This window comes from Anarhichas minor, unplaced genomic scaffold, assembly GCF_050575085.1.
Source record: "Anarhichas minor isolate MPS153535 unplaced genomic scaffold, ASM5057508v1 ptg000025l, whole genome shotgun sequence".
NCBI classification, from domain to species: domain Eukaryota; kingdom Metazoa; phylum Chordata; class Actinopteri; order Perciformes; family Anarhichadidae; genus Anarhichas; species Anarhichas minor.
The window spans coordinates 6,439,423-6,463,112 of record NW_027466471.1 but is presented as its reverse complement, the minus strand read 5'-3'; the positions used below and the strand labels follow the sequence as shown (position 1 = coordinate 6,463,112).

The following is a 23,690-nucleotide window of genomic DNA, read 5'->3' as shown; positions in this document are numbered from 1 at the left end:
ATATGGTGGATCAATGCATTATTCTCAGCTGGCTGTCTTTCTAAACATATTTTTTCTCTTCTACTTTTACACCTCGCCCTAAACACTGTTTTCTTCCAGCCTGCACGTGAACAGGTGTTACTATGGACGATTTCCTGAATCTCTTGGTTTAGCAATTTGGCATTCATGTAGCGGAGTTGTAAAAGTGTATGCTTTTAGCGTGGTCTGGTGCCGCGGATGTTGTGTTCACACCCGCGCATAACGCTGTGCGAGTTGTTTCGCACAGCAGAAACTTCTGAAGTGGCTGGAAATTCCCCCGCTGTTATTCATCCACCTGTAAAATCACTTTGGCATTTATTCAGTTCCAGCAATCATGAAAAGCAACTGGAAAAAGCAACACACAGGCCAACCACGCCTCTCTGTCAGATATGATTTTTCCTACTCATCTCAGGCTCATCTCTGGTTCATTTTGTTTGTCCAGGTTTTGAGCTCTTTTACATCCACCCATTCACAATGCAGATGACTTGAATTACTCGCAGGGTTTCGTAAATTACTTTCCGGAAACAACATTTGAATCGTCCACAGAACATGTTGTTGTGTGGTTGTGTTGACGGTGGTGTCTGTGGCTCATCGTGAGTAACAAAGACAAATATGTTCCCTCATAGTTTGGTCAAAGCCAACACTTTTATTACTGCACACAATTCATGAACGGATGCAAAAACACAAATACTCTTTCTGGCACTCGGACACATTTTCCAAAAATTCCAACAAAAGATACAAATAGCACCGCCTCCCCCACATGTGGTGACTGGCCACAGTTACAGACACGTAAGCCACCCCTTCGCTTTGGCATTCCTGTCATCCGTAAACCCTTCAGCACCAATCTGTGGACATTAACCAGACTGACAAATATAAACACAAGCAGGCTGTGCTCGCATCAAAGCTGTCAGACAGCATTTATAAGAAGCTGCTACTACCTTCATATTGAACACTTCCTCCAGACATGATCAAAAACCCGAGTGCGTGAAGACAAATCTCTTTTACTCTCAGTAATGACAATGACTCTAAAAAAGTTGAGAGAAAGTTGTTGAGACACAACACAGCGTCAATGTCTGAAGACAGAACATTCAACCAATGTGTGTCCTTACCCAACAGGTCAACTATTCCGTACAGCTGCGCTATGTAAAGCCACTGATAGCAGCTATTCAGAATATGTGACAAGGACTCAAGTACACTGATTGACATGAAGCCAGCAGTGAGGAACACACAAATAAATACAAACACAAAAGAAGTCCTCCAAGTTGTTTGTAACCACCCAATGCTGAAGTGCCTTAAACTTAATTCTCTCTAATGGCCTTCAGGGAGCGACTCCTCTGGTTACAAAAAATACGTCTGATTGTATAGAAGTCTATGAGAAAATGACTCTACTTCTCTCTTGATTTATTCCCTCAGTAAACATTGTAAACATGAGTTTATGGTCTCAATCTCAAGTTTCAAGTCTTCTTCAATACAGCATGATGTTCATTTAGTAAATTATGGTCCATTTAGAGTCAAATAGACCATAAAGCAGGGTATGCTTTAGGGCGTGGCTACCTTGTGATTGACAGGTCACCACCACAGCGTCGTCCAGTCAGGAAATTGTCCGTGTTTTTGTCTAATACAACTTTAAACCTATGACAGAGTGTTTTCAGTTCATGAAAGTTAATTGGAACATTTTTGGTCAAAAATAAATGTCTTATTCAATGTTTGGTTGTATCAAGCTCCACCCTCTCCCATCACCTCTGGTTGCAAGAAAACAAGTTGGCGACGGCCAAAAACCAAGATTCTTATATACAGTCTATGATCAGATCTGACACCAATGGACATCATTTAACAAAACCGTTAAATTACCGTTTAAAAGCATAAAACCGTTATCTGATCTTACACCACTATGGTTAAGGTTTGGTTAGGTTTATGTACAAAAGACGACTTGGTTAGCGTTCAGTAAAGAACAGCTGTTTGTGGCTCTGCAACAGCGTTACAATACTTCCTCCTTCCCCTCCTGACAGACGAGGCCGCCGGAGGGCTTTTGTCACGAGCGTAAACATATGATGTTTTGGAGGCGTTTGCTTAAACAACTGACACAGTGGCCTTTTCTCCCGAGGACGGCTCCTAAACACATTCAGAAGCATCGGCCTATCATCAACAGGTCTGCTCTGATGTAACTAAATGGCAGTCTCTCACTTCATTGAGCACTCTGATGGCTTGCACTGCGGGGGGCCTTCAGGAAATGAATGACTGGGACCTTCTTAAGATTAACCAGCTGTGTGCGAGTGTGCATGTTGGGAAAATCTGCCCTAACCAAGCTTGATTACGTGTGTCTGAAACCCTGTTTTTCCGTTTGCTGGCGCACTTAACAAGACAAACTAAACGTCAGTAACGTTTCCTTCCTTTTCCTCACCTGAAGGCCACCGTGGCTGACCTTAACAAAAGTGTGTTAGTGTGTGTGTGTTTAAGCTCCCGGTAGCCACAGCTAACATGTTGATGCCGCAGCAGTAATGACATCATTAGGCCTGATAATGTGTTTATTGTTCAAACTAATGCAGTTTGGGGCGATTGCCCCTGTGGGGCTGCTCCGTCTATTAAGAGAAAGTGACTTTTATGTGTTTTTGTCATGTTTTCCGGTCTTAGCTGTGTGAATTTTGCTTCTTGCAAGGATGCAAGATGACTGAGGTGTGTGTGTAGTTACTCATAAGATGGCATGGGTATGTAGAGGGATCCTGGGGGGTCCTTGTGTTTTTATTACCTGCTGGTAGCCTCCTGCCAGCATCCAGCTTGATTAACTCACCCCTTTCTAATTCACATACACACATACACGTACACAAACATACACACACACACGCACACACACAACCAGCTACTTTATCACTGAGAGTGTTTGGGAGGTTTAAGGGAATAGCAGCTAAGGTTCTCAAAATGTTATCTATTAAAAGCCTGAGGAGGAGGCACAGGGCTCCGTGTTACTCGTTATGTCTTCTCTTTGGTTTGCTTTTTCAAGGACAGCTTTTACAAGAGAGGAAATCCACACACTTCCACCTGCGCAAGTGTGTGTGTGTTTTTTTTTTTTACTGTAAAGTTTGAGCACATGTCTAAGCTTTGATTCCCGCATGCTGATGTTCTCAGTTTGTGTGCGCATTTAAACATATGGTCTACGGTGCTGTATAAAAAGTAGCATTTTAGATCAGGATTCAACACACACAGTCACACACGAGGGAGCAATTTGCTCTTCCACAAAAAAAGAGCGTAATTCGGTAAAGACTGCTTCTCGCTCCCTCCTGTTACCCATGTGTGGCAGCTGGAATAGCGAAAGGGCCCACTGGAAGGCTTCAGAGTTTCACTTAAGTCATTTTGCGCTCAATTTGCTTTGTGTATCGCAGGAGGCAGTGTGAGATGGTTCGGCTAACAGTTTTTAACATTCTATTACGCCCCATTGAGAAAGATGGAGGAGCACAATCAATCCCTTGAGGTTCATTTCAATGATGCAGCAGCATGCACAGCACCTCATAGTTGTTTTCACGTTTGATTCTGACATAAGCAAGTCATATCTGGAAAATATAATTACAGAATGATTAGACTCCAGCACAGATCACATGTTGTTGCCTTGCTGCAACCTCCATCCGTCATTCACTGTGGTCGCTCCCTCGGGGCTAAACCTCTCTGCCTCGTGCCACTTCCTGCTCATCAATCAGTCAATTACTGAAAAGGGACTTCCGGGGTCAAGATTGAGGAGAAGAACACATTTCAGTCCCTCAGCGGAGGATTTTAGTACAGAAGTACAGAAGGAAGAAAAAGACATTTTGCAGTTGGAAGACACAGCGCAAGGGTTGCTCGGTCAACCTTCGCCGTGTGATAAAGGTTGAGGGTGAGGGAAAATCCATTTGAGTATTTTTTTTTCTTTTTCTCTCGTAAAATATAGAGTGCAATGCAAGACATAAAACAGTGTAAGGATAGGAGGCCAAGGAGCGAGGAAGGAGGGAGGAGCGGCTTGTGAGATCAAGGTCGTTTCCAGGCTTTAGTATTGGTATTCTCCTCAGTGTTAAAGTGATTCTCCCAGTGAATAGTGTTTTCATTCCTCTCCTGAATGAGATTCACAGGAGCATGGAGAGAGAGAGGGAGACATGACAAAGAAAAGAGAAAGTAATTCCCCCTCTCTCTCTCTCTCTCTCTCTCTCTCTTTCTCCCTCCTTCCTCCCCCCCTGTGTGTTCCCCCCTCCGTCATACAATAGCGAATGAAAATACAGCGTGGGATAAACAACTTTTATCAGACTGAAGCAAATGAAATCGACTATTTTATTCAATTCTTCATCCTCGAAGCATCCCTCACTCTATCTACCCGGCAACATCTCACCCCTGCAGCTTCAACTGTGGGGAAAAAAGCAAGAAAAAAAAAGAAGTGCTTTATGCAAATGAAATGCTTTATTCTTGATTAGATTACAGACGCAATAATTGTCTCGGATGATTTATGGGTGTAATTTGTTGCCTCAAACCGCAGTAGGAAAAGCTCCGTTGCCATGGTTTGTGAAATGGAGACATTAGATCAACACAATGTAGGGCACCTGCAATAAAAACCACCTCAGTTGGCTCATGTACATTACATTAGCAAATTAGCTTGTTGAGCACATTGTGTTTTAAAGGTAAATAATCAATCAGATCTAGGTGTTCTTTTTTCTTTCCCAGGCAGCGTCAGGCTTATTGAGTGAGAATAGAGAGTCAACAGTTGGTGTTAAAGGTGCAGACCAAGCACAATGAGAAATGAGATAGAGAGGAAAGAAAATAAAGTACGAGCCCGCTGGTGGATCTTAAACCAAAGCTGTGGAAAAGTGGAGAGTTTAACAGGCCATACTGATGCACCGATTTCGCCCGCGATACTCATCTGCTTTTAGGAGTTGGGATGTGGGATTGCTACCCCTTCTAGGAGACTGACAAGTGGGCAAATTAGGCACTTGCCTCGCCACCCGGCTCCATCTCCAGGTACCGCTGATACTTTACAGGAGGGTTAATCTCAACAAGAGCTCTCCCACTTCACTAAGACCCTGTCACACACAGTGAGAGAGAGGCACAGAGACCTCCTCTGCCTGACATCGATCTATGACGCATATTACCTCCCTTATCCAATTATTTCGGTTTCGCTTGCAACTCGCCTCACTTGAGTCATCGAAAATGCATATATAAATATATCTCTGACAGATTGCAACGGGCCGTGCAAAACGCACAGACAGCTAATTCAGGTGGACTTGAATTTGTGTGGCTAAATCCTTTATTTTTTCTGCCCCCCCCCCAGCTTCTGCGTTTCTTTGTTTCACACAAAGAATGCAGGAACCGCGGAGGGAAAGTAATTGAGGAGGCATTCAGGTGAAAACAGATTTGTTTGACAAACTTTGTTTTTTTTTCTTTTTCTTCCCGCCTTCCCCCCATCCCTTTCCCTTCATCCCTCTCCATCTCCTCCTTGTCCACCGCTTCTGTCTCTTTTTGTGCAGGCTGAGGTAGATCTGTAGCAGAGGACCAGCAGCACCAGCAGCAGCAGCAGCAGCGGCGGCAGCGTTGGTGCGACCATGAGGTCAGAGGCCTTGTTACTCTACTTCACGCTACTGCACATAGCCGGGGCGGGCTTCCCTGAGGACAGCGAGCCTATCAGCATCTCACACGGCAACTGTAAGTTCATCTTTCTCTCTTCACTTTTCTGTCTTTCTTTTCTCGTGCACTGTCCCTCCTCTCATTGCAAAGTCCTCCCTCGCTCTCTCCCAGCACTCTTTTCCCTCTCCCCCTTTGTCTTCCTCTTGCAAATCCCCCTCCTCGGTATCTCTCTCACTTGCTCTATCCTTTCGCTCCTCCACGTCCCTCTCAACCCTTGCTTCCTCTGCCACCCCCGCCTCCCCCTGCACTGAATGCACTTTTGGTGGCATGGAGTGTAATTTGGCGCCCAAGGATAGGCCCTCCACACACACTGAAATGAAGGACTTAAAGCAGCATTTGAAACGGAGCCCACCCGACATCAAAGGATAATCCGCTATTTTTCTGTTGGGCTCCTAATGCTGTGTGTGATAGCATAGACGCTGTTGCAGGCTATAAAAGATACGGCCATTGTTTCCTCTGTTTCTCCGTGTGTCCTGCACCGTCCTATACCCTCTCTGGGACTGTCGCTGCACTTAGCGCTGCTGTCCAGGAGACCTGCTCCTCTCTCAGAGTGTTTGTTCAAACCAAGAGCTTTCATCCAAAGCCACCAACAATAGAACGATTGCATGGTACAGTGCAGCACAGTTTCAGCCTACAATTTATGGTCAGAGGAGAAGCTCTGCCAACACTTGTGGTGGCGTTTTCTTCAAGCTAAAACACACGGATTGACATTTGACCCTAAAACCCATGAGAGGCTTGGCAAAGTGTTATTACTGTCCTACAGTTACTGCAGTTATAAATGCTACACAGGCAGGGCTTTCATTTTTGTCCTCTCCTTGCAGACACAAAGCAGTACCCGGCGTTTGTAGGCCACAAACCTGGCAGGAACAACACGCAGCGGCACAAACTGGACATCCAGCTCATCATAATCATGAACAGGACGTTATACATCGCTGCCAGGTGGGTGATCATTGCTAGATTTTGTCCACAGCAAAGAGATACTGTTGCTGTTTTCGGACAGAGAGAGACGTCAATTCAAGAAGACGTTCGAAATAGAGCTTGACTGCTTGTCTTTATGGAATGAACGTGCAGGCCGCTGTAGATTATGATTAATTAAACTGAGCGAGTGTGGGTCCACCAGGATTATTAAATCCGTCATCACCCCCTCTCATATTACAGCTGCTGATTGAAGTTGCAGCTATGAACGATTCTTATCAATTGTTGCCAGTTGAGGATAGTGAACATGTGATCCTGTTTTAACTTGACGATGGCTGAGGGCTGTAGTTGAGCTATCCAACTGAACTTGCTGTGCTCTTTTCTTTTAAATATTTTTGGGATCAGGAGGGACTCATTGGGAGCAAAATGCTGAGACTTTGAAGCATTTTGCAGTCTGGTCTTTTTTTCTTTCATTACCTCTTTGTTGTTTTCTATTTTGGGCTTGCAGTCTGCCAGAACCCCTTTTACCTCGTACGACGTCTCTGCAGACTTGTGGCCTGTTTTTGTGAAACACCCAGGCGGACGCACAAACTCACGCAAACAGACACACACACATGCACGTGTACGGATGAAAACTACAGATGAATTAAACACTCATTTCAAAGAAAAGACTTTGGAGTTGATATAATCCACATTTAGGATCTTGATGCACCATCCAGACAGCCTTAATGCACCTTCTGTGTTGTCGATAAACAGTAACAGTTCAAATACAGACGTTTTGAGCCCTTTATTTGTTGGCAGCATGGGTGCTCTCACAAATCGATTCCAACAAAAACTCTTTGTTTTACTGCCAGGCTGTTTTTTTCCCCCCCTTGTTTGTCACCTGCCTTTATCGCCTCGTGTCTATCCGTCAATGTGTTTTTCACCTGCTCTTCTTTAATTTTGTGTGACTCATCTCTCAGAGATAATATAGCTCAATTACACCACCTGGAGACACGGAGAAAACCGATATTGATTCTGTCTTCTCTCTTGTCATTGTTATTTTAGACATGTTCATGGCAAAGTGAGCGGTCTATAAAGACAGTCAGCTTCATGTACAAAGCATCAACAGGCAGGTTTGCCTTGGATGCGGTTCCTGAATGTGTCTGCAGTATAACGTTACGGCGGCACTGAAGCGGCCTTAATAAATTGGATCCTTCTCTGTTTGTTCTGTGCCGTCCATGGCTAATTGAGTGGCAGGCTTGATTGGATACTGTTAAAAGCCACAATAGGGGTCTTTCTTTGTTTTCCTCCCAAGCACGTCAAATTAAGTGGCTGAGGGAGGCCGCTGCTTTAAGTGGCAGAGCTTTTTGACGTATCTGTGGTCATTAAGAGGAGGTGTGTGGAGAGTGGAGAAGGCAACAGAGCGAACGAGTGAGCCTGTGTGTGTGTGTGTGTGTGTGTGTGTGTGTGTGTGTGTGTGTGTGTGTGTGTGTGTGTGTGTGTGTGTGTGTGTGTGTGTGTGTGTGTGTGTGTGTGTGTGTGTGTGTGGTGCCAGAGACTTTGGTCTGCCTGTCGCCCACCTGCTCCACATGGGGTGTCAGGGGCCTGAGGGGTATAGGAGGGAAATGAGACAGAGGGTTTATTGGAGGGGTGTGTTTGCGACTGTTTGTAAGTGTGAGTGTATGTGTGTGTGAGAGAGAGGGTGTGTGTTGCCCGCTTTAGTATGCCGACCAGTTGTCGCATGGATTTAAAAGTAATTTCTTGAGTGTGACATGTGTGCCTGTGGAGGTACTTTGGGGATGAACGAACACGTGTTGGTGCGCCTGTTGGCGTGGATACTACAGCGCGTGCTCGTGCCTGCAGTGAGTTGTGTGTGCACGTGCGAGGTCACCTGGTGCGTCGCTCTCACTCGTGCATACTTGCTCAAAGCAGACGGGAATGCTGACACATGGCCCGAGGTATGTGGCCCCCCCGAATAACTGGAACGGCTGCCCGAGATCAGACCGAGCCGGACGGCCGCCATTGATCCGGACATAGAGAAGGATGTTGGAGTCAATAACATGGACGCACAAACGACAGCCAGCGCACAAAGATCCATCGTCACTAACAAGATATCGATGGAGACATGTACAAGTTGAATGACAAAGCAGTTTAAGGCAAACAGAGGAGACAATCAGCACTTCAGAAATCAATGTGAGAGCGGGCCAACAGTCAACCCTGGCAAGTCTCAAGCTACGAAACAACCAACAAAGCTGCAGGGAGAGAGAAAAACTAGGCAACATCAATAGTTGCTTTTATGACTGTTGTCCAATCAAATGACTTGTTTATTCTGGGGCCAGCATCTCACAGCTTTGCCATCATGCCTCTAGACCAGTGAGCCTCAGTTCTTGGTGCGCGGCAGCTTGCAGATGGCCACTGTGAACGCGGTCCAAAGCTCAACACTGTTTCAGCCTGTTTTCTGAATGGCTGCTCAGTGTATTAAGTCCCTTTTGGCTCCTGTTTGGTCGCTGGCAATCAAATCACAAGAGTTTTAAGCTGTGAGATGCATACAAACATAGCAACTGATGAAATTGTAAATAGACAAAAGTGGCTTAATCCACAGAGGGAAAGAGGCAAGTCTTTGGCAAGGGAGGAACTCAACAGATGCAGTGATTGATAATTCATCCTCGGGTTTGAGCCTTGAATGCAATGTATTGATTTGGTAGAATCAGACGCTCTCTTTGCAGTGCTGTGTTCAGCAATTTATATGTGGGCAGCCATTGCAGAGAATGGCTCCTGTTGATGAGGTCGTAGCTTGTTCAATATGTGTAAAATATCATTAGCCCTCTTAGACTCGCACATATTGAGCGTTGATTATGAATTCAATGCACGACTAGTTTCGGCCCTTAATATTATGAATCTTATTCCATGACTCAGTTTCCATCAGGTGCATTATCCAGAGGAACAGCACAGCCTGATCAGACAGCTGTCTTTTCATATGCAGGCGATCAAAAGGCCTCTTGTTTGTTCAGTTTTAACAAGACAGGCATTGGATTCTTTCACTTTTCATCAAATATCTCTGCTCTTAAGAAGAGGGATGCATAACAGAATCGCTCTCCGCACAGATGCAGTCTCACACAGAGAAAACACTTCTGAAACCGTGGTAAGAGGGGTTTTGTTTGTGAAGTCAAAGATGAACATGAGATTCAGCTCAGTCGGCTCATGTTCAGCTACTGTTTCGTTTTTTATTTTTATGGTGGCAATCAGCCGCACATTATCCACGACAAACTGAGACATGATTTGTATTAAAGTGCGGGCGATGAACATAAAAGCCTCTCCACGCACGAGCTCGGTGCTTTATGTGGGTCCCTGCCGTCATGCATGTTTGGAGGTGTTTAGCAGCAGAGTCACGTTTCGGTAAAAGCAATAAAGTGTTTTTGATGCAGTGAGAGATGGACGCAGGAGGATTCCTGCCCCAGCAGTCCATATTTCACGGTCAGGATACACTATGTTGGGCATTCAGGGGGAATTTATCAAAGTGCAATGGGGGGATTTATCATTCTGATCTCTGAAAACATATATATCTCTGTGTGAGTGTGCACTTGAGTGTGGGTGTGTAGATGTAGCCACAGCAAGCCATGACTTTGAGTTTTAGATTTTTAGAGTCAGACTATTTTTTTGAATATCGACTGAAGAGGCCAAAACTCCAAAGTGGGTCATGTTTCTGTAGTTTGTAACTGATTTCTATCAGTTAGGGTGACATTGTACTCACCAAGGTAAGATTAAGTAAGATTGGTGGGGACACAGAGCCTGAGGGGGCAAGAGTCGAGCAGTCAGGCAGTCAGACAGGTTGTAAACGAGCCAACAGTTTTATCAGATCATCTCGACCACTTTATTTGGAGGTAGAGCCGAAGGTGAGCACACCTGAAATATTGGTAATACTATAAAAAAAAACTATACGGCAAGTATAGACTCGATGAAAACCAAGGTTGTATGGAACTAGAATTTCCCTTTGAGCACACGAGGAGAAGAGACACTCCATACGTAATTGCGCATGTGTGTGTGTGTGTGTGTGTGTGAATGTGTTACTGTATAGCCTGCCTAGCGAGCATGCCCCAGGTCTCTCCACATGCAGGGCATAGTCGCCATTCTCGGCCCTCAGTCGGCTTTCACCATGGTAACACCAGCTGCACTCTGTGTACACCCCTCTATGAGGCTGGGAAGCATGGGAACCAGAGATAGAGTGTGTGTGTGTGTGTGTGTTGGGGGGGGGGACAGTGTGAGACAGGAAAAGATCAGTGTGAGAGTGCAGGACCCAAAATTTGTGGCTGCACTCACACAGAGACACAAACATCCACACAAAGACGCTCGCACACACATACAGGCTCAAAAATCGAGATTACCTTCCCTCCGTCGAGTCCTCTGGAACAGTCGTGCCTCTGTGGCCACGGTTCTTCCCTGTCGGGTCTTTTTAGGTCTCGCAGCGGAGGCCACTAGAGTCTCCATTATTGTAGCAGCACCAAATCCTGTTAAAACCCACTAATGACTGGGATTACACGGTTGCCTCCTCTCCCTCTGCTCGCAGCACCAGCGACATCCAGCCACGTCCACACTCTGAAACAAAAGCTTGCCGCTCCAGCGGTCGCAATCACCTGAATTACAAGTTGGAACTAAGTTTCCGTTAAAAACGTTACTCTGAAAAATATGTATAATACTTTTTAAGTTTTAGCAATTCGTCCGGCAAAAATATACAGAGCCTGGAAATAGTAATTGAGGTTCTCCAATTAGTACAAGTGATTATAACGGCAAGAACTAGAGTTACATGTTGTTGTATCTGATCTGTGGATCTGTGTATTAATTAACTGGACATTATGTTAATGTGTTAGGAATATTGATTAAGGGCATGTTCTCTCAGTTGGTGTGCACATAATTAATTCATTAGCACAATTTATGTTATTAAGTTAACTGGATGGCATGAATGGTAAATTCCCGTATTTTCTCGCCTGGAGATGTGTTCAAATATTTTTTGAGACCACTGAACGAAATTCAATCGATAAATGTAAAATAAAGCACATCTTTTATGCAGATGGTATGCATGCCTGCCTAACTGCGCCTAACTAAGTGTGCAAGCTGAAAACATGCACCTCACCCCACTGACCCAGACACACACACATAAACACACATCCACTCGCATACACACAGTCACAAAAAGGAGATGCGGAGAGGATGTAGAAAACCCGTAATGAGAACCTCAACCTTCGAAAAGAACAACCTGCCTCAGCTCGGGGGGGTGAGTGAACTCTGGCTTGTTGTATTTCATGCCACCGCATCAGTGAGGGCCCCTCGGTGCCCTCAGCCCATTCAGAACCGCCCCCTCCCCCCCACACACAGCCCGAAGGTGCCTGCTGGCTTCCCCGGTCCCCCACCCCCCCAATCCACTTTGTGAAGAGGATTTGAACCAGGAGAAAGCCAAAAACAATGCACAATGGACCCTCCTCATACCGCCCGTGATCCAGTTATGTAGAGAGAGGAATATGGGCAAAGAGGGGTGGCGGGAGGTGGAGAGGAGGGCGGACGTGCAGGCATTTAGCTTGCAGAAAAAGAGGGGCGGTGCATGGCCAAAGGTGCGGGCTGCATGCTAATCTCGTTCCTTCTCTATTTCTCCCAAGATAGTTTGACAAAGGCCCAGCAGACGGACCAGGCCGGGCCGGCCGTCACCGCGGAAGAAATGCGCTGTTATGAAAACGACATTCTTCCACACAAAGGCCCAGTTGTTGTGGTGGCCACGCATGGCTACATGTCATGTCCGACGGAGACCTTCTATGCCACTCCATCTCACACTCTCGCCCGCGCTCAGTTGGTCCACTGTCTTGCCTCTGACCATTCAGCCCTTTCTCTCTGTCTGGGCTCATCCTTTTACAGTGACTCAATGATTGTGTCCAAGAGGATATTTGCATACCTTCCGCCCCACTCACACAGTTTTTGTCGCTGAGTTTCGGGAAACGCGTCGCTCAACCGATGTCCTGGGCTCCTCGCTCGTCAAAGGCTTCTGTTATTTTCGTTTTCCCCAGAATCTCACGGTGTTGTTTTTCTCGAAATTTCACAGCACGGCCGCAAAACAGTAGACCCTTCTGTTTTGCGTAAAAACACTGTGCCATCCTCAGGACATGTTTGACTCATAGTTTACAGTTGAGAGTGAGGAAATGATAGGAAAGAGAGCTACAGGCAGAAAAAACATCCCTCGGTGGATTTCGGTAAATGAAGTCACTTGTGGAAAGCGTCCAAGTTTCAGGCCTGGCCACTCCAGATAAATTCTGACTGGACATATCAAGATATAAACAAATATAGGCTTTAAATATGACGTAGTGTGGATGGATTCAAGATACAGACGAGAGCTTTCTAATAATTCCTGATCATTCTGATGGACCCAGTCTGACTGGTTCTAGATTAATGTGACTGTGACTAAGGCAACAGAAAGAGGGAGTTCAACTAATGGCGAAGAGGAAAAGAATAAATGAACTGGCACTTGCAACTACTCACAGAATGCAGAGTATCATCTTGATCTGCACTTCATGAGTTATTACATAACTTTATTCAAAGGCATTTACCTGATCTAAAATGCGTGGGTGAGTCCAAAAACTACTCAAACGAAGTGGAAGAACACTCCTACAACGTTTTTCAGTCTCATAAATAATTTTACAAGTGAGACGTAAATATGTACATCTGTAATGTAAATTGATTCTACTCTAGGAAACAATAAACAATAGAGCACATATTTTCATATTCACACCGAGCTGCTCAGTGCAAATGGAAGCAGGCCGTTGCGTATTAGAATTAGGTCGGATCAGTACTCTTTGCAACAGCTTTGCCCCAACAGGACGGCAGCTTTCACTCAGACCAGTTGTTTAGTCTGAACTATTCTCAGCGGGCAACTGTCTTGAAATCTGACCTCGGCCTTAGGCTGCTAGGTCAGTAGGAGGCCTGTCTTCTTCAGATTTTCAACAGTCACAGCAAGAAAAGGTTTTAAAACCTTGAAACTCACATCATCTCCAGTGTGTTTGCTTATTCTTTGTCATGTCCTTTTGGAACAAGTTTTCATTCAAAACACAACTCTGTAAACGTGTTTTATACTTTCTCTCTCCAAAGGTTTGAAGACTTTTAGCAATTCATCCGGCACAAATATATATACAGAGGCTGGCATTAGTATCAACTTATTGCAACAGCAGGATGTCAGAGGTTGTTGTGGCTCACTTGTGTACCGACTTCTTTCCTTTATATCAACATTGTTAGTTTATTGCTTTGATTATATTAGTACTTATACCCTTAAGACTTGTTGCTTGTATTTTGTGTCAGCGCTACTGGCTGCTATCGGGTGCACGTACAACACTGTGCAACCTCATGTATAAACAGTAAAAGTTCTCAGGCAATGGAGGCAGTGGATCTACTGAGGGTATGGTACTGAGGGTATGGTACTGAGGGTATGGTACTGAGGGTATGGTACTGAGGGTATGGTACTGAGGGTATGGTGTAGTACAAACAACATGGCGTAGTCTGTTAAAATGATAACGTTTTGTTAGCACATAATTAATTCATTAGCACAAATCCAGTTGGCCTGGTCACACCACACAAAATCTGACTGGACTGTAAATATGAGTTCACATCTGACTTTCCACATCACCCCCAGTATGTTTGGTTATCCCAAATGTCCTTTTGTTTCCTGCATTCATCAATTTATAGAGTAGCCGCTTAGCTTATTGCGTTTTAGTTCAACTTTCTTGATAATTCATAAATCATTTCAGGTATTTTTTAAGCAAAAAAATAAATAAAAAATATCTTGTTGCAGCTTCTCTTCTGTGAGGATTGTAGAAGGAATATATTTGGGTTTTGGTACTATTTGTTAATCTTTTTTTTTACATTAGTCAAACCAAGTGATTTAACGATTAATCAAGAACATTCTGGGCAGATTAATCAATAACAAAAAAACTCCAATAGTAACAATAGTTTGTGAATGCAATGCTTTTTGGATGTCACATGTCAGATCCCAGCTCTGAATGGATCACTTGTTTTAAGCAGGTTCCAACCCTGCCAGTTGATTTTCATTGGTTATTAATTAAACGGAAATCACTGGCTTCCTGGAGGGTTGGAAATCAATTCTAAGAGTTCAAGTTTCCTCGGAAAACGGTCCACAATAGTGTTAACTCAAGTGCATTTGTAGTTAATGGTCTACAACGTACAATACCACCAGTGTAGTCCCTTAGACCGCGCCTTTGCTTTCTGTCTTCTCCTCATCACAGTGAGGTTGTAACGATGTGACTCACACACCAGAATGTGCCGTAGTATGAGTTCAGGTGCAGTGGTGAAGAAGGGAAAGGGTGCATGTGTGTGTTTGTGTGAGCATGTTGGGGTAAAAGGAGAGCAGCACGGGGGGGGGGGGGGGTCTCCTTGCACATGTGTGTGTTTAGAAAGCTGGTGTTGACACAGACACAGCCACTCCATTGTCCTTCTCCAACTCCAGTCAGGATGTTTGAGGGACGCCTCATCGCTTGGCTCGCTCTAATCTCAGCTGGAAACAAAACAAAATAAACCCCGCGGCTGGAAGGCCTCGGCCCCCGAGGACGCTGTCAGCAGCGGGACTAAGAGAGGCAGGAGACGGGGCGCATAGCCGGGACGGTTACTGTCCAAAATCACGGAGCAGTCGATTGCATATTACTCATGGGCTTGTTTTAAAATAACCCACGGGATTACACTAAATCTGCCAAGTAATCCTCTGATTTAATAGCTTTTGATTTAGCTTCGTCTTTTTTAATATAAAGTTTGAGTTTTATTATAAAGATATAAATGAAGTTCATTTAACAAGTCGGTGAACTTCAGGAGACGTAGCTGAACATTATAACGATATCGTCCATTACAGTTATCAACCATCATCCTTCTTTTCTGTTAAATGTGTCTTCGACATCTTAAATGTGTCTGGTGTGGATTTTCTTTCTTTCTTTAATGTAATCTTTCACAAATTACAGCTGCCATTTTAATAATCACATTTACTGTAGCCACATGTTGGTGTTTCCTGTTACCGTGGCAGCAAGGTGAAAGAAACACTAAAACAGGGGGCCATTCAGGAACCCTGGAAATTCAATCCAGATCAATTAGCCGGAGTGGTGAAATGGTCGAGCTACCACAGCGCCTTAATGAAAAACATTTCGCAGCGCAGTTCACTTGTTTTTTTTATCTCGGCAGACGGCACGGTGACACTCAGCGTGTGGCGTTTGCTCGAGAGGGAGAAGTTAAATGTAGGAAGGATGTGGCGGTGCATCTCAGTGACCTGAAGATGATCTCCTCCTTTCCTTTTCTCCTTTCATGGCTGAATATTACATGAAATTTGTTATTTCAATGGATTTTATAGAACATGAATTCTTTTTTTTAAAGAACAATAAACTGTGCTTTGAAAACCATCAGAAAGAATTCAGAAGTCGCTGCTTTGTGTTTAAAGATGTATATTCAACATTTTACCCTTTTATGGATTAGCATGTCAAATTAGATTTAGCATGAATGCAAAATGATGTAAATGTTCATCTGTATATCTGTGGAAGATTTCTTTATCATCTAGCGTTAAACTTGAATATGTTTGTTTGAATGATACTATCTATGCAGATCTATAAGTCACGTGATCAGTGGACTGTACACCATGTACACCGTGATGTAGAAGAGTTGTGTGATGAGACAGACTTTAGGGCAGACCTGGAAAGAAGTGACAAAAACAACAAAACAACAAAACAAAGCACGAATTTCACCGACAGAGATTTCGGCCCCTTGGCCTCACCGGAAAAGTGTCCTCTTCCCGCTGAGAAACGCTTGAGCGTTTGCTCAATTTCAACCTGCTCTCCAAGATTAATTATTCAATTTGGCCGTCGCAGCCGATAATGTACAGTAAACTGTGTTTCTTTTTTTTTTATCCTGGAGGACACGACGGTGGCCCCCAGGAAAGCGATATAAGTGGATTCATTTCAGAGATGCCTGTTCCTCCAAAGACTTTATTAGATTTAGTTAATGAGAGAGCGAGGCAGAGCAGGCTGGCTGAGCGCAGGTTAGGGAGCTGGAAACGTAATTAAGCTGCGAGTCTGACGACGCCACTGTTGCACACTTTGATTAAAAACACGTTCAGCGGCTAATCTCCGACAAATTAAAGCGGTTACATCGCTTGCCGCGGTCACCTTTGGTTCGCTCCTTCGAAACGAGGTAAATCCCCCACCCCTTCTCTTTATTGTCTCTCGTCCGCTCACACCTTCTTCTACTACAGCCGTACCCTCCCTCTCTGCCTGTCTGCACCCTTAATTCTCGGCGGGGTAAGTAGGTGCAGCTACGCACCAAGGCCCACCAGCCGGGCCCGTCTGTCGGGGAGGCAGTTAACCCTTGTGGGTTTTATGTCTTCCATATGCCCTGCTGCAGCCTATGCGGCCGGAGCGTGTAACACAGGAGAAGTCTGTATATTTCACTGCCCAGCACACACAAGTCTTCTTGTCTGAGCCATAATGAGTGTTGGTATAGATTTCCTGTGGCTCAAACACTAGGCTTAATTGACCTGAACAGCTCTGAGTGACTTGGCACCTCCCGTCTCAGCCCTTCCCCTCCTCCCTCACCCCTCCCACACACCCCCCCCCCCCCCCCCCCCCCCCCCCCTCGGGACCTTTCTCTGTGGACAAAGAGGCTTTTGTCCCCAGGCCTGCGCCACAGCGCTCTAAACCTTTGTTGACTGTTTCTGTCTGACAGAGCAAATAGCTCTGGCCTCCTTTTGTTTATTGTCATTTTTTTTGAAGTTCGAACAAAGTTTATACAAAGCCCCCTTTTTCTGACGTTGTTTGCTGCCCGCAGGGGGGGAAAGTAGAGGGGAGAAAAATAAATGGATTTATTGTTTGTTGAATTTTTTTGACTGTCTGCTGCTGTCTTGACTCTTATCTTCTCATCTCTCTCTCTCTCTCCCTCCTTTCTCTCTCCCTCCTTTCTCCCTCCCTCCCTCCCTCGCAGGGATCACATATACACGGTGGACACGGACACTGCCAATAGTGACGAGATCTTTTTCAGTAAGGTGAGTGAGACGTCCGCCTCTCTGAGGACGAGTTGTTCTCAGCGTGATCGACAACCTAACCCCTAATGACTCGCCTCCTGGGTGCCACTAGGTGTTTGTGTGTGCATGCCGCACGTGTGTGTGTGTGTGTGTGTGTGACCGTCAGCAGTCCTACTCACCACTCACCGGCGTGAGCCTGCCAAGCACGCCGCACTGACCCCGTTGAGAAGATTATCCAATCAATCAACCAGCAAACCGCCTGCGTCATCCGCGCTCGTCAGTGGGACAGTGGAAGAAGGGCTGATGGGTGTGTAACGGAAGCTGGGAGGACAGAGGAGAAAGTGGGGGAGGAAAGAGAGAGGGACAAAAAAAGCAGAGGGTAAGAGGAGATGAATTGCGGGGAGGATTGCGAGGAAGACAAGGTGCATCTGGGCGAGGAAGGAGCGCCTCATATTTACACAGGCCCCTCAGCAGTAATAACCCACTCTCCATTCCAATGCCACCACTTCTCTCCGGCATAATTTTGTTCTCTCAACGTAATGCATGCCAACAGAATTCAGACAAGACCGTTGTGGTGTGCAACAACCCGCCTACCCTCCACCTCATCCACTTCAATGTCAAAGCCCCGGCGAGTGGGTCTTAATGAGAGCGGGCTGCAGATGAAAGGCCAATGGGAGACGCGTAGATTGATTGATGACTGAGGGGTCTTTAATCAGTGGCCGAGCTCCAAACATGTTGTACGACAGCGGCGGCCTGAGCCGCCAGATCGGCTATAACCCTCATGCGACACGGGAGTGGGGGTGGGGGGAGGAGGGGTTGCCAGATATAACTTAGCACTGACTGATAAGTGTGTGTGACAATGAAAGAGACCGTGTATATTTCTGTGTTTGTAGTGGACTGGCAGGTATTGACTAGCGCTGACCTGCAGGCCAAGGCAGTGTGTGTGTGTCTGTGTGTGTGTGTGTGTGTGTGTCTGTGTGTGTGTGTGTGTGTGTGTGTCTGTGTGTGTGTGTGTGTGTGCTAGTGTGTGCACAGGGATGGCCAGCCTATCAATCCACAGAAATGAGCTCCGAGGCGGGATCTGTCCTTGGACAGACTCGGCTCTGATCCGGGGTCAGTATCGTATTTCCTCTTCCCCTGTTAGCGAATTAGAAGTTCAAGGAGGTAAACTAATCTCCAGTCAGCGCTTAGAACAAAGTTCACCTCAGAGCAGGTGCCTCATTAGGGGGATCAATGACGGAGAATCTCAGATGATGATTATTGATCCCAGTATGGATTGGTTATTGAGCTCTGTGGTGCCTTCTGTTTTTTTGTTTTCTTCATCTTTTTTTCGACTACCTTATTTTTTCTTTCTTCAGAAAATGACATGGAAGTCCAGACAAGCAGATGTGGACACTTGCAGAATGAAAGGGAAGCACAAGGTAGAGAAAACACACACACACACACACACACACACACACACACACTTAAACATACGGACACTTCAACCTCTGTGCTTTCTCCCCAACTTCATTTATAGAACAGATGTCACCCTATTCCTTCACAAAGCTCTTCTAGAGAAAATCACACATTATACAATACAGAGAAGCTGTAACAGACGTCATTTCTCACAGTCTCTCTGTTTCTCTCTCACACGCACACACAGACACACACACACACACCCACACACACATTAACAGACATGGAGGTTTAATAACACACTCCCTGCAGCTCATATTACATTTATATCAACGACAATCTTCAAATCAAATAGCAGTGCAATTGTGTTTTCTTTGGAGTTGCCGTACGTTCTAACAAAACTGTGAAAATGAATAAATATTTCATTACATTTCATATGTACATTACAAACGTTACATTTCATGATTACGCGCTTGATGTTTGTTTCCCATGCCTCCCACTTGCCCGTGGAGCACCGCATGCTGTACTTCAAAAGAAGGAAAGAAAGAAAGAGGCCCTTGTTTAAAAAAAAACAAAAATGTAGCTTTTAGCGTGAAAGTGTCTCTTATAAAAGACGCTGGAGTCTCATGACTTATGTCTCTTTCCGTCCCTCCCGGCCTGTGCCCCCCCGAAGGATGAGTGTCACAATTTCATCAAAGTCCTCCTGCAGCAAAATGACGACACCTTGTTTGTGTGTGGGACAAATGCTTTCAACCCCTCCTGTCGGACCTACAAGGTACGCGCACACACACACGCACACACACACACACACACACACACACACACACACACACACACACACACACACACACACAGACACACACACACTTGTAAGAACAGCTCTGTGGTGCTCTTTTCCCTTTTGAGAACCCAAAGGCAGGCCTTCGTTACACATGTGTGCATGTAGTCTCTTAAAACTCCTCTCTTGTTCTCCTCTGCCTCTCTTTTCATTCTTCCCTCTGTCACACAGATATTTTTCACATGCAACCCCAAGCATGCAGGAGTTTAGAAGGTTAGGGGGGGGTGGGTGGTGGAGCGATGAAGAGATGGACATAGATGGATGACTTTCACAACTCAGCAGGCCCTCCTCCTATGTCTTTATCTCCAGGTGTACTTTGACACGCTCTATTTAGAAGCGGAGAAACCTAACTACCTGGAGCGCCGTCTTGCATACACACTCACTGAAGGCACCGGCCTGAAATCCGACCCCCCCCCCCCCCCCGTAAATAGCCCGCATTCGTGCGGGGCGAGTCTGAAATAGTTTCAAGATTCCTTTCCAGAGAAGCAAAACCCAAGAAGACACACTTTGACGAACTCGGGTCGAGAAGGAGAGCAGGTTGACGACAAGATTGGCTCGATGGACAAAAATAAAGATGTCAAGAAGACATGGGGGGGGGGGGGGGAAGAATGATTGGCATACAGTGAAGCAGATGGACAAATACATTAAAAAGAAGGCATAGAGGCAGATGGAAAGACATAAAAAGCAGATGGGCTGCCTTCAGACTGAAAATGTCCCGATTGTTTTACTTCCCTACAGACATAAATCTGATGTTGAGTGAGCAGCATTGTCATCGCGTTGAGTAAAACTTAGCTCGTTCACGAGACAAGCTGCAGCGGCTGGGCTGACCTAGCGTTAGGAACGTAAAAGTCAATGCATGCCGCACATAAATCACTGCACATGACGGGTGATGTCAATCTCAAAATGTAATGTTTGTTAAGAAAACTATTTAGTCATGTTGTGAAAAATGACACATCTTTGATGAAATAGGTTTATTTCATCAAAGGATTATTTGTTTATTCAAATGTTTTCCTGTGTTTCAAATTTGCTCGGTCCAATTAGACCCGTATTTCAGTGAGTCATTAATGTGCCTCCAACTGCTCTTTCCCTTAAAAAGTAATTCCACCCACACACTGACTACACTGTAATTATTTTTGGTTGAATGAAATAGCCATTTTAGTCTGGGAATACCTGAATCAATATGCCATGACTAAGTTCAAATGAAATGTAAAGGCAGTCAAAGGAGGATATTGAAATTCAAATGCCTGGGCACGTGTGTGTGTGTGTGGGGGGACGGGACACAAACAGAAGTGTGCATGCACCCATACAAACACTGACAACTGTACAAACAGGCAAACACACATTTTTACAAAATCATCAGCCCCCCCCCCCCCCCCCCCACACACACACACAGACACATTGTACTGCGGGCAGGCTGGCAGGCTCTCTGGGCAGATACCAGGCCTTTGATGGCGTGCTGGGCTCATCCACTCTGTCTGGTAAAAAAAAAAAGTGTGTGTGTGTTTGTGGTTAAATCCACCTTGGCCACAGTTTGCCTCTCCATCTCCCCAGTGTGACAGCACTGAAAAGAGCTTCTGTTTCGGGGCCAGCCTCATCCCACATTAATCAACAGCGCTGCGAGGGTGAGCGAGAGAAGGGAGGAGGGGGGGGAGCAGAGGTGGAAGAGAGACGGGGGGGGCGGCAGATAGAACCCTGTGCTGTCTTCTCCTCCAACACCTTTCCTGACCGGTTACCTCTTTATTTTTTACAAACCCTACCGACATGCTCTCCTCATTAGCTCATCATCGAATTATACCGCCCCTCAGCTTGTGCTGGTATGGAAACATAACTTACACATGCATGCACACACAGAAAAAAACAAAAAACACAGACAGACACCTTGGCAGCCACGGCACAATCCTCACCCCCGGGCACCACACAGCACCCAAGTCCCTCTCTTTTTCTATTCATCCTCCCTCTCTCTCCCTCCTCTCCTGCCAGCCTCGATCCCCCCCCCCCCCCCCCCCCTCCTTCGCTCCCACCACTCCACCATCTTTCCCCTCTGTTGCTTTCTCCCTCCGTCACTCCCTTGCTGTGTTGTAATAATAAACGCCCCATCCAGCTGGGCTGATCTATGACTGGAGTCGGTTTCTCCGCCTGTTGCCGGGTGATGCTGGGGTGGGGGGGCGGAGAATCAGCGGGTCCCAGGTGAAGACTTGATTCTGGTGGACTGGGGAAATTCACGTGTGCCAAGTGTGAGATGTGATGAATGCAAACGGAGGGACATATCGTCGTAAACACACCCGCACATGCCTCTTTATGCTACAGCTCTTCCAGAAGATTGACAGGAAATGATATTCAATCCAAAGAAAGACAATAAAAAACTGTGTAAAAGGTCATCCATTGATAATTGCCAGGACACTTGTTTTGACAATTATGTCCATAAATAATCAAATTTGTGTCATATTCGTGCAATGTTTGTTCCCCATGGTTTTGAAAAGATCAATCTTGCTGGAATGTTGAAGGGTAAAATAAAAGAGGTTCTTCCTGTGTTGGTTCAAAAAAGCAACATGGGAGCTTCTGGCCTTGGGACCCTTGTTGCATGTCACACCCTTCTCTCTCTCCCCTATTTCTACAAATAAAGGCCAAAAATGCACCAAAAAAAAGGCCAAAAAACATCATATTTCTGTCAACAGCTGCAAACACTCTGGTTTCAGGCTCTGGTGGAAAAGGTGGTCAGGGGGGAGGGTTCCTCCTTCCTGGTTGCAGAGAAATGGGCCATGACTATTAATCTCCCAGGGAGATGTGTCCTTGTTTGGTTTACACAAGCGCTCCTGGCCCAGGTGTGAACTTGTGCACTTGACCTTTTGATGGTGGAAATGTGGATCGCATGCAAAGAAATGTGCGGCGATTCAACTCAGCTGCGAGCCGCAGGACACCGGTCTGAAAATTGATCGACGCGCCACAATCCGTGTTATGATTAATCTGTCAGCGGCTGCCCTTGCTGACACCAACAATTGGGACAAAATCATGAATCAGCTAATAAAAGCCATTATTATTCTGGAACTTTGGAAATGAGATTTGCCCCTAAGAGAATAAATGTGCACTTTTCAATGAAACAAACAAGGAAACAGATTCAAGCCAACAGTTATTAAGTGGGACAATGGCTACACTAAGTTTGTCCTCGGTAAGATTTCACAAATCCTTCAGCAATGATAAATAAAGCCCATAAAAGAGTAAAAACAACAGAGACACAGAGGCAGAACGTGTCCCTCACCCCGAGTGCTGTAGCCGCTGCTGAACCAATTATAACACTCCTGATGGGCATGTTTTGGATCTACATTGTGTTTGTCTAATTAATTAGCATATAGCCTATGGAAAACACCATAGAGCCGTCGTAGTAATTAATTCATCTGGAATCACTGCACCCCGAGCCAAGGTTACTGTACAATTTGTTTGCGGAGCTACGCTAGCTCCCTACAGAACGGCAAGTTGTCGAGGCAGCGCTGACAAAGTGTGACAGCGCTATGGTTCCCTTCCCCATTACTTTGAATTGTGCTGCTACAAAGCCGAAGCACTTCTTTCCTTTTTGAAGCCAGTGGACTTCACAGCATAATAAGGTTTGCCTGGTACACGAGGTAACAAAAACAAAAACAAAATTTCATCTGGTCGTTTAAACATCAAATTTCTTCATGGTCATTTTTTAAAATGCTGTAAATCGGTGTGGCAGATTGTTATTGCTCATTTTTTAAGTATTGGATGCAGCTTTGCACAAGGCTAACAGCTGGAAAGTGTGATCTCGGCCGTGTTTTGTTTTAATGCGCTCATGCCAACGTGACAGGAGACGGGGGGTTGTGGGTGTATCTGCGGCCGGGCTGGGAGTGTCTT

The 23,690-nt window shown here is 45.5% G+C and overlaps 1 protein-coding gene across 2 annotated transcripts in view; it reads left to right on the top strand.

Moving 5' to 3' along the window:
* Positions 1-5,318: 5,318 nt before the first annotated feature.
* sema6a (sema domain, transmembrane domain (TM), and cytoplasmic domain, (semaphorin) 6A) overlaps positions 5,319-23,690 on the top strand; it is a 55,626-nt gene continuing 37,254 nt past the window's right edge. For both annotated transcript variants that reach the window (XM_076099596.1, XM_076099595.1), the window contains exons 1-5: positions 5,319-5,670; positions 6,474-6,591; positions 17,548-17,608; positions 18,946-19,008; positions 19,659-19,760. In XM_076099596.1, coding sequence (XP_075955711.1) covers positions 5,571-5,670; positions 6,474-6,591; positions 17,548-17,608; positions 18,946-19,008; positions 19,659-19,760 — 444 coding nt within the window. In that variant the 5' untranslated portion in view covers positions 5,319-5,570. The remainder of the gene's footprint in view (positions 5,671-6,473; positions 6,592-17,547; positions 17,609-18,945; positions 19,009-19,658; positions 19,761-23,690) is intronic.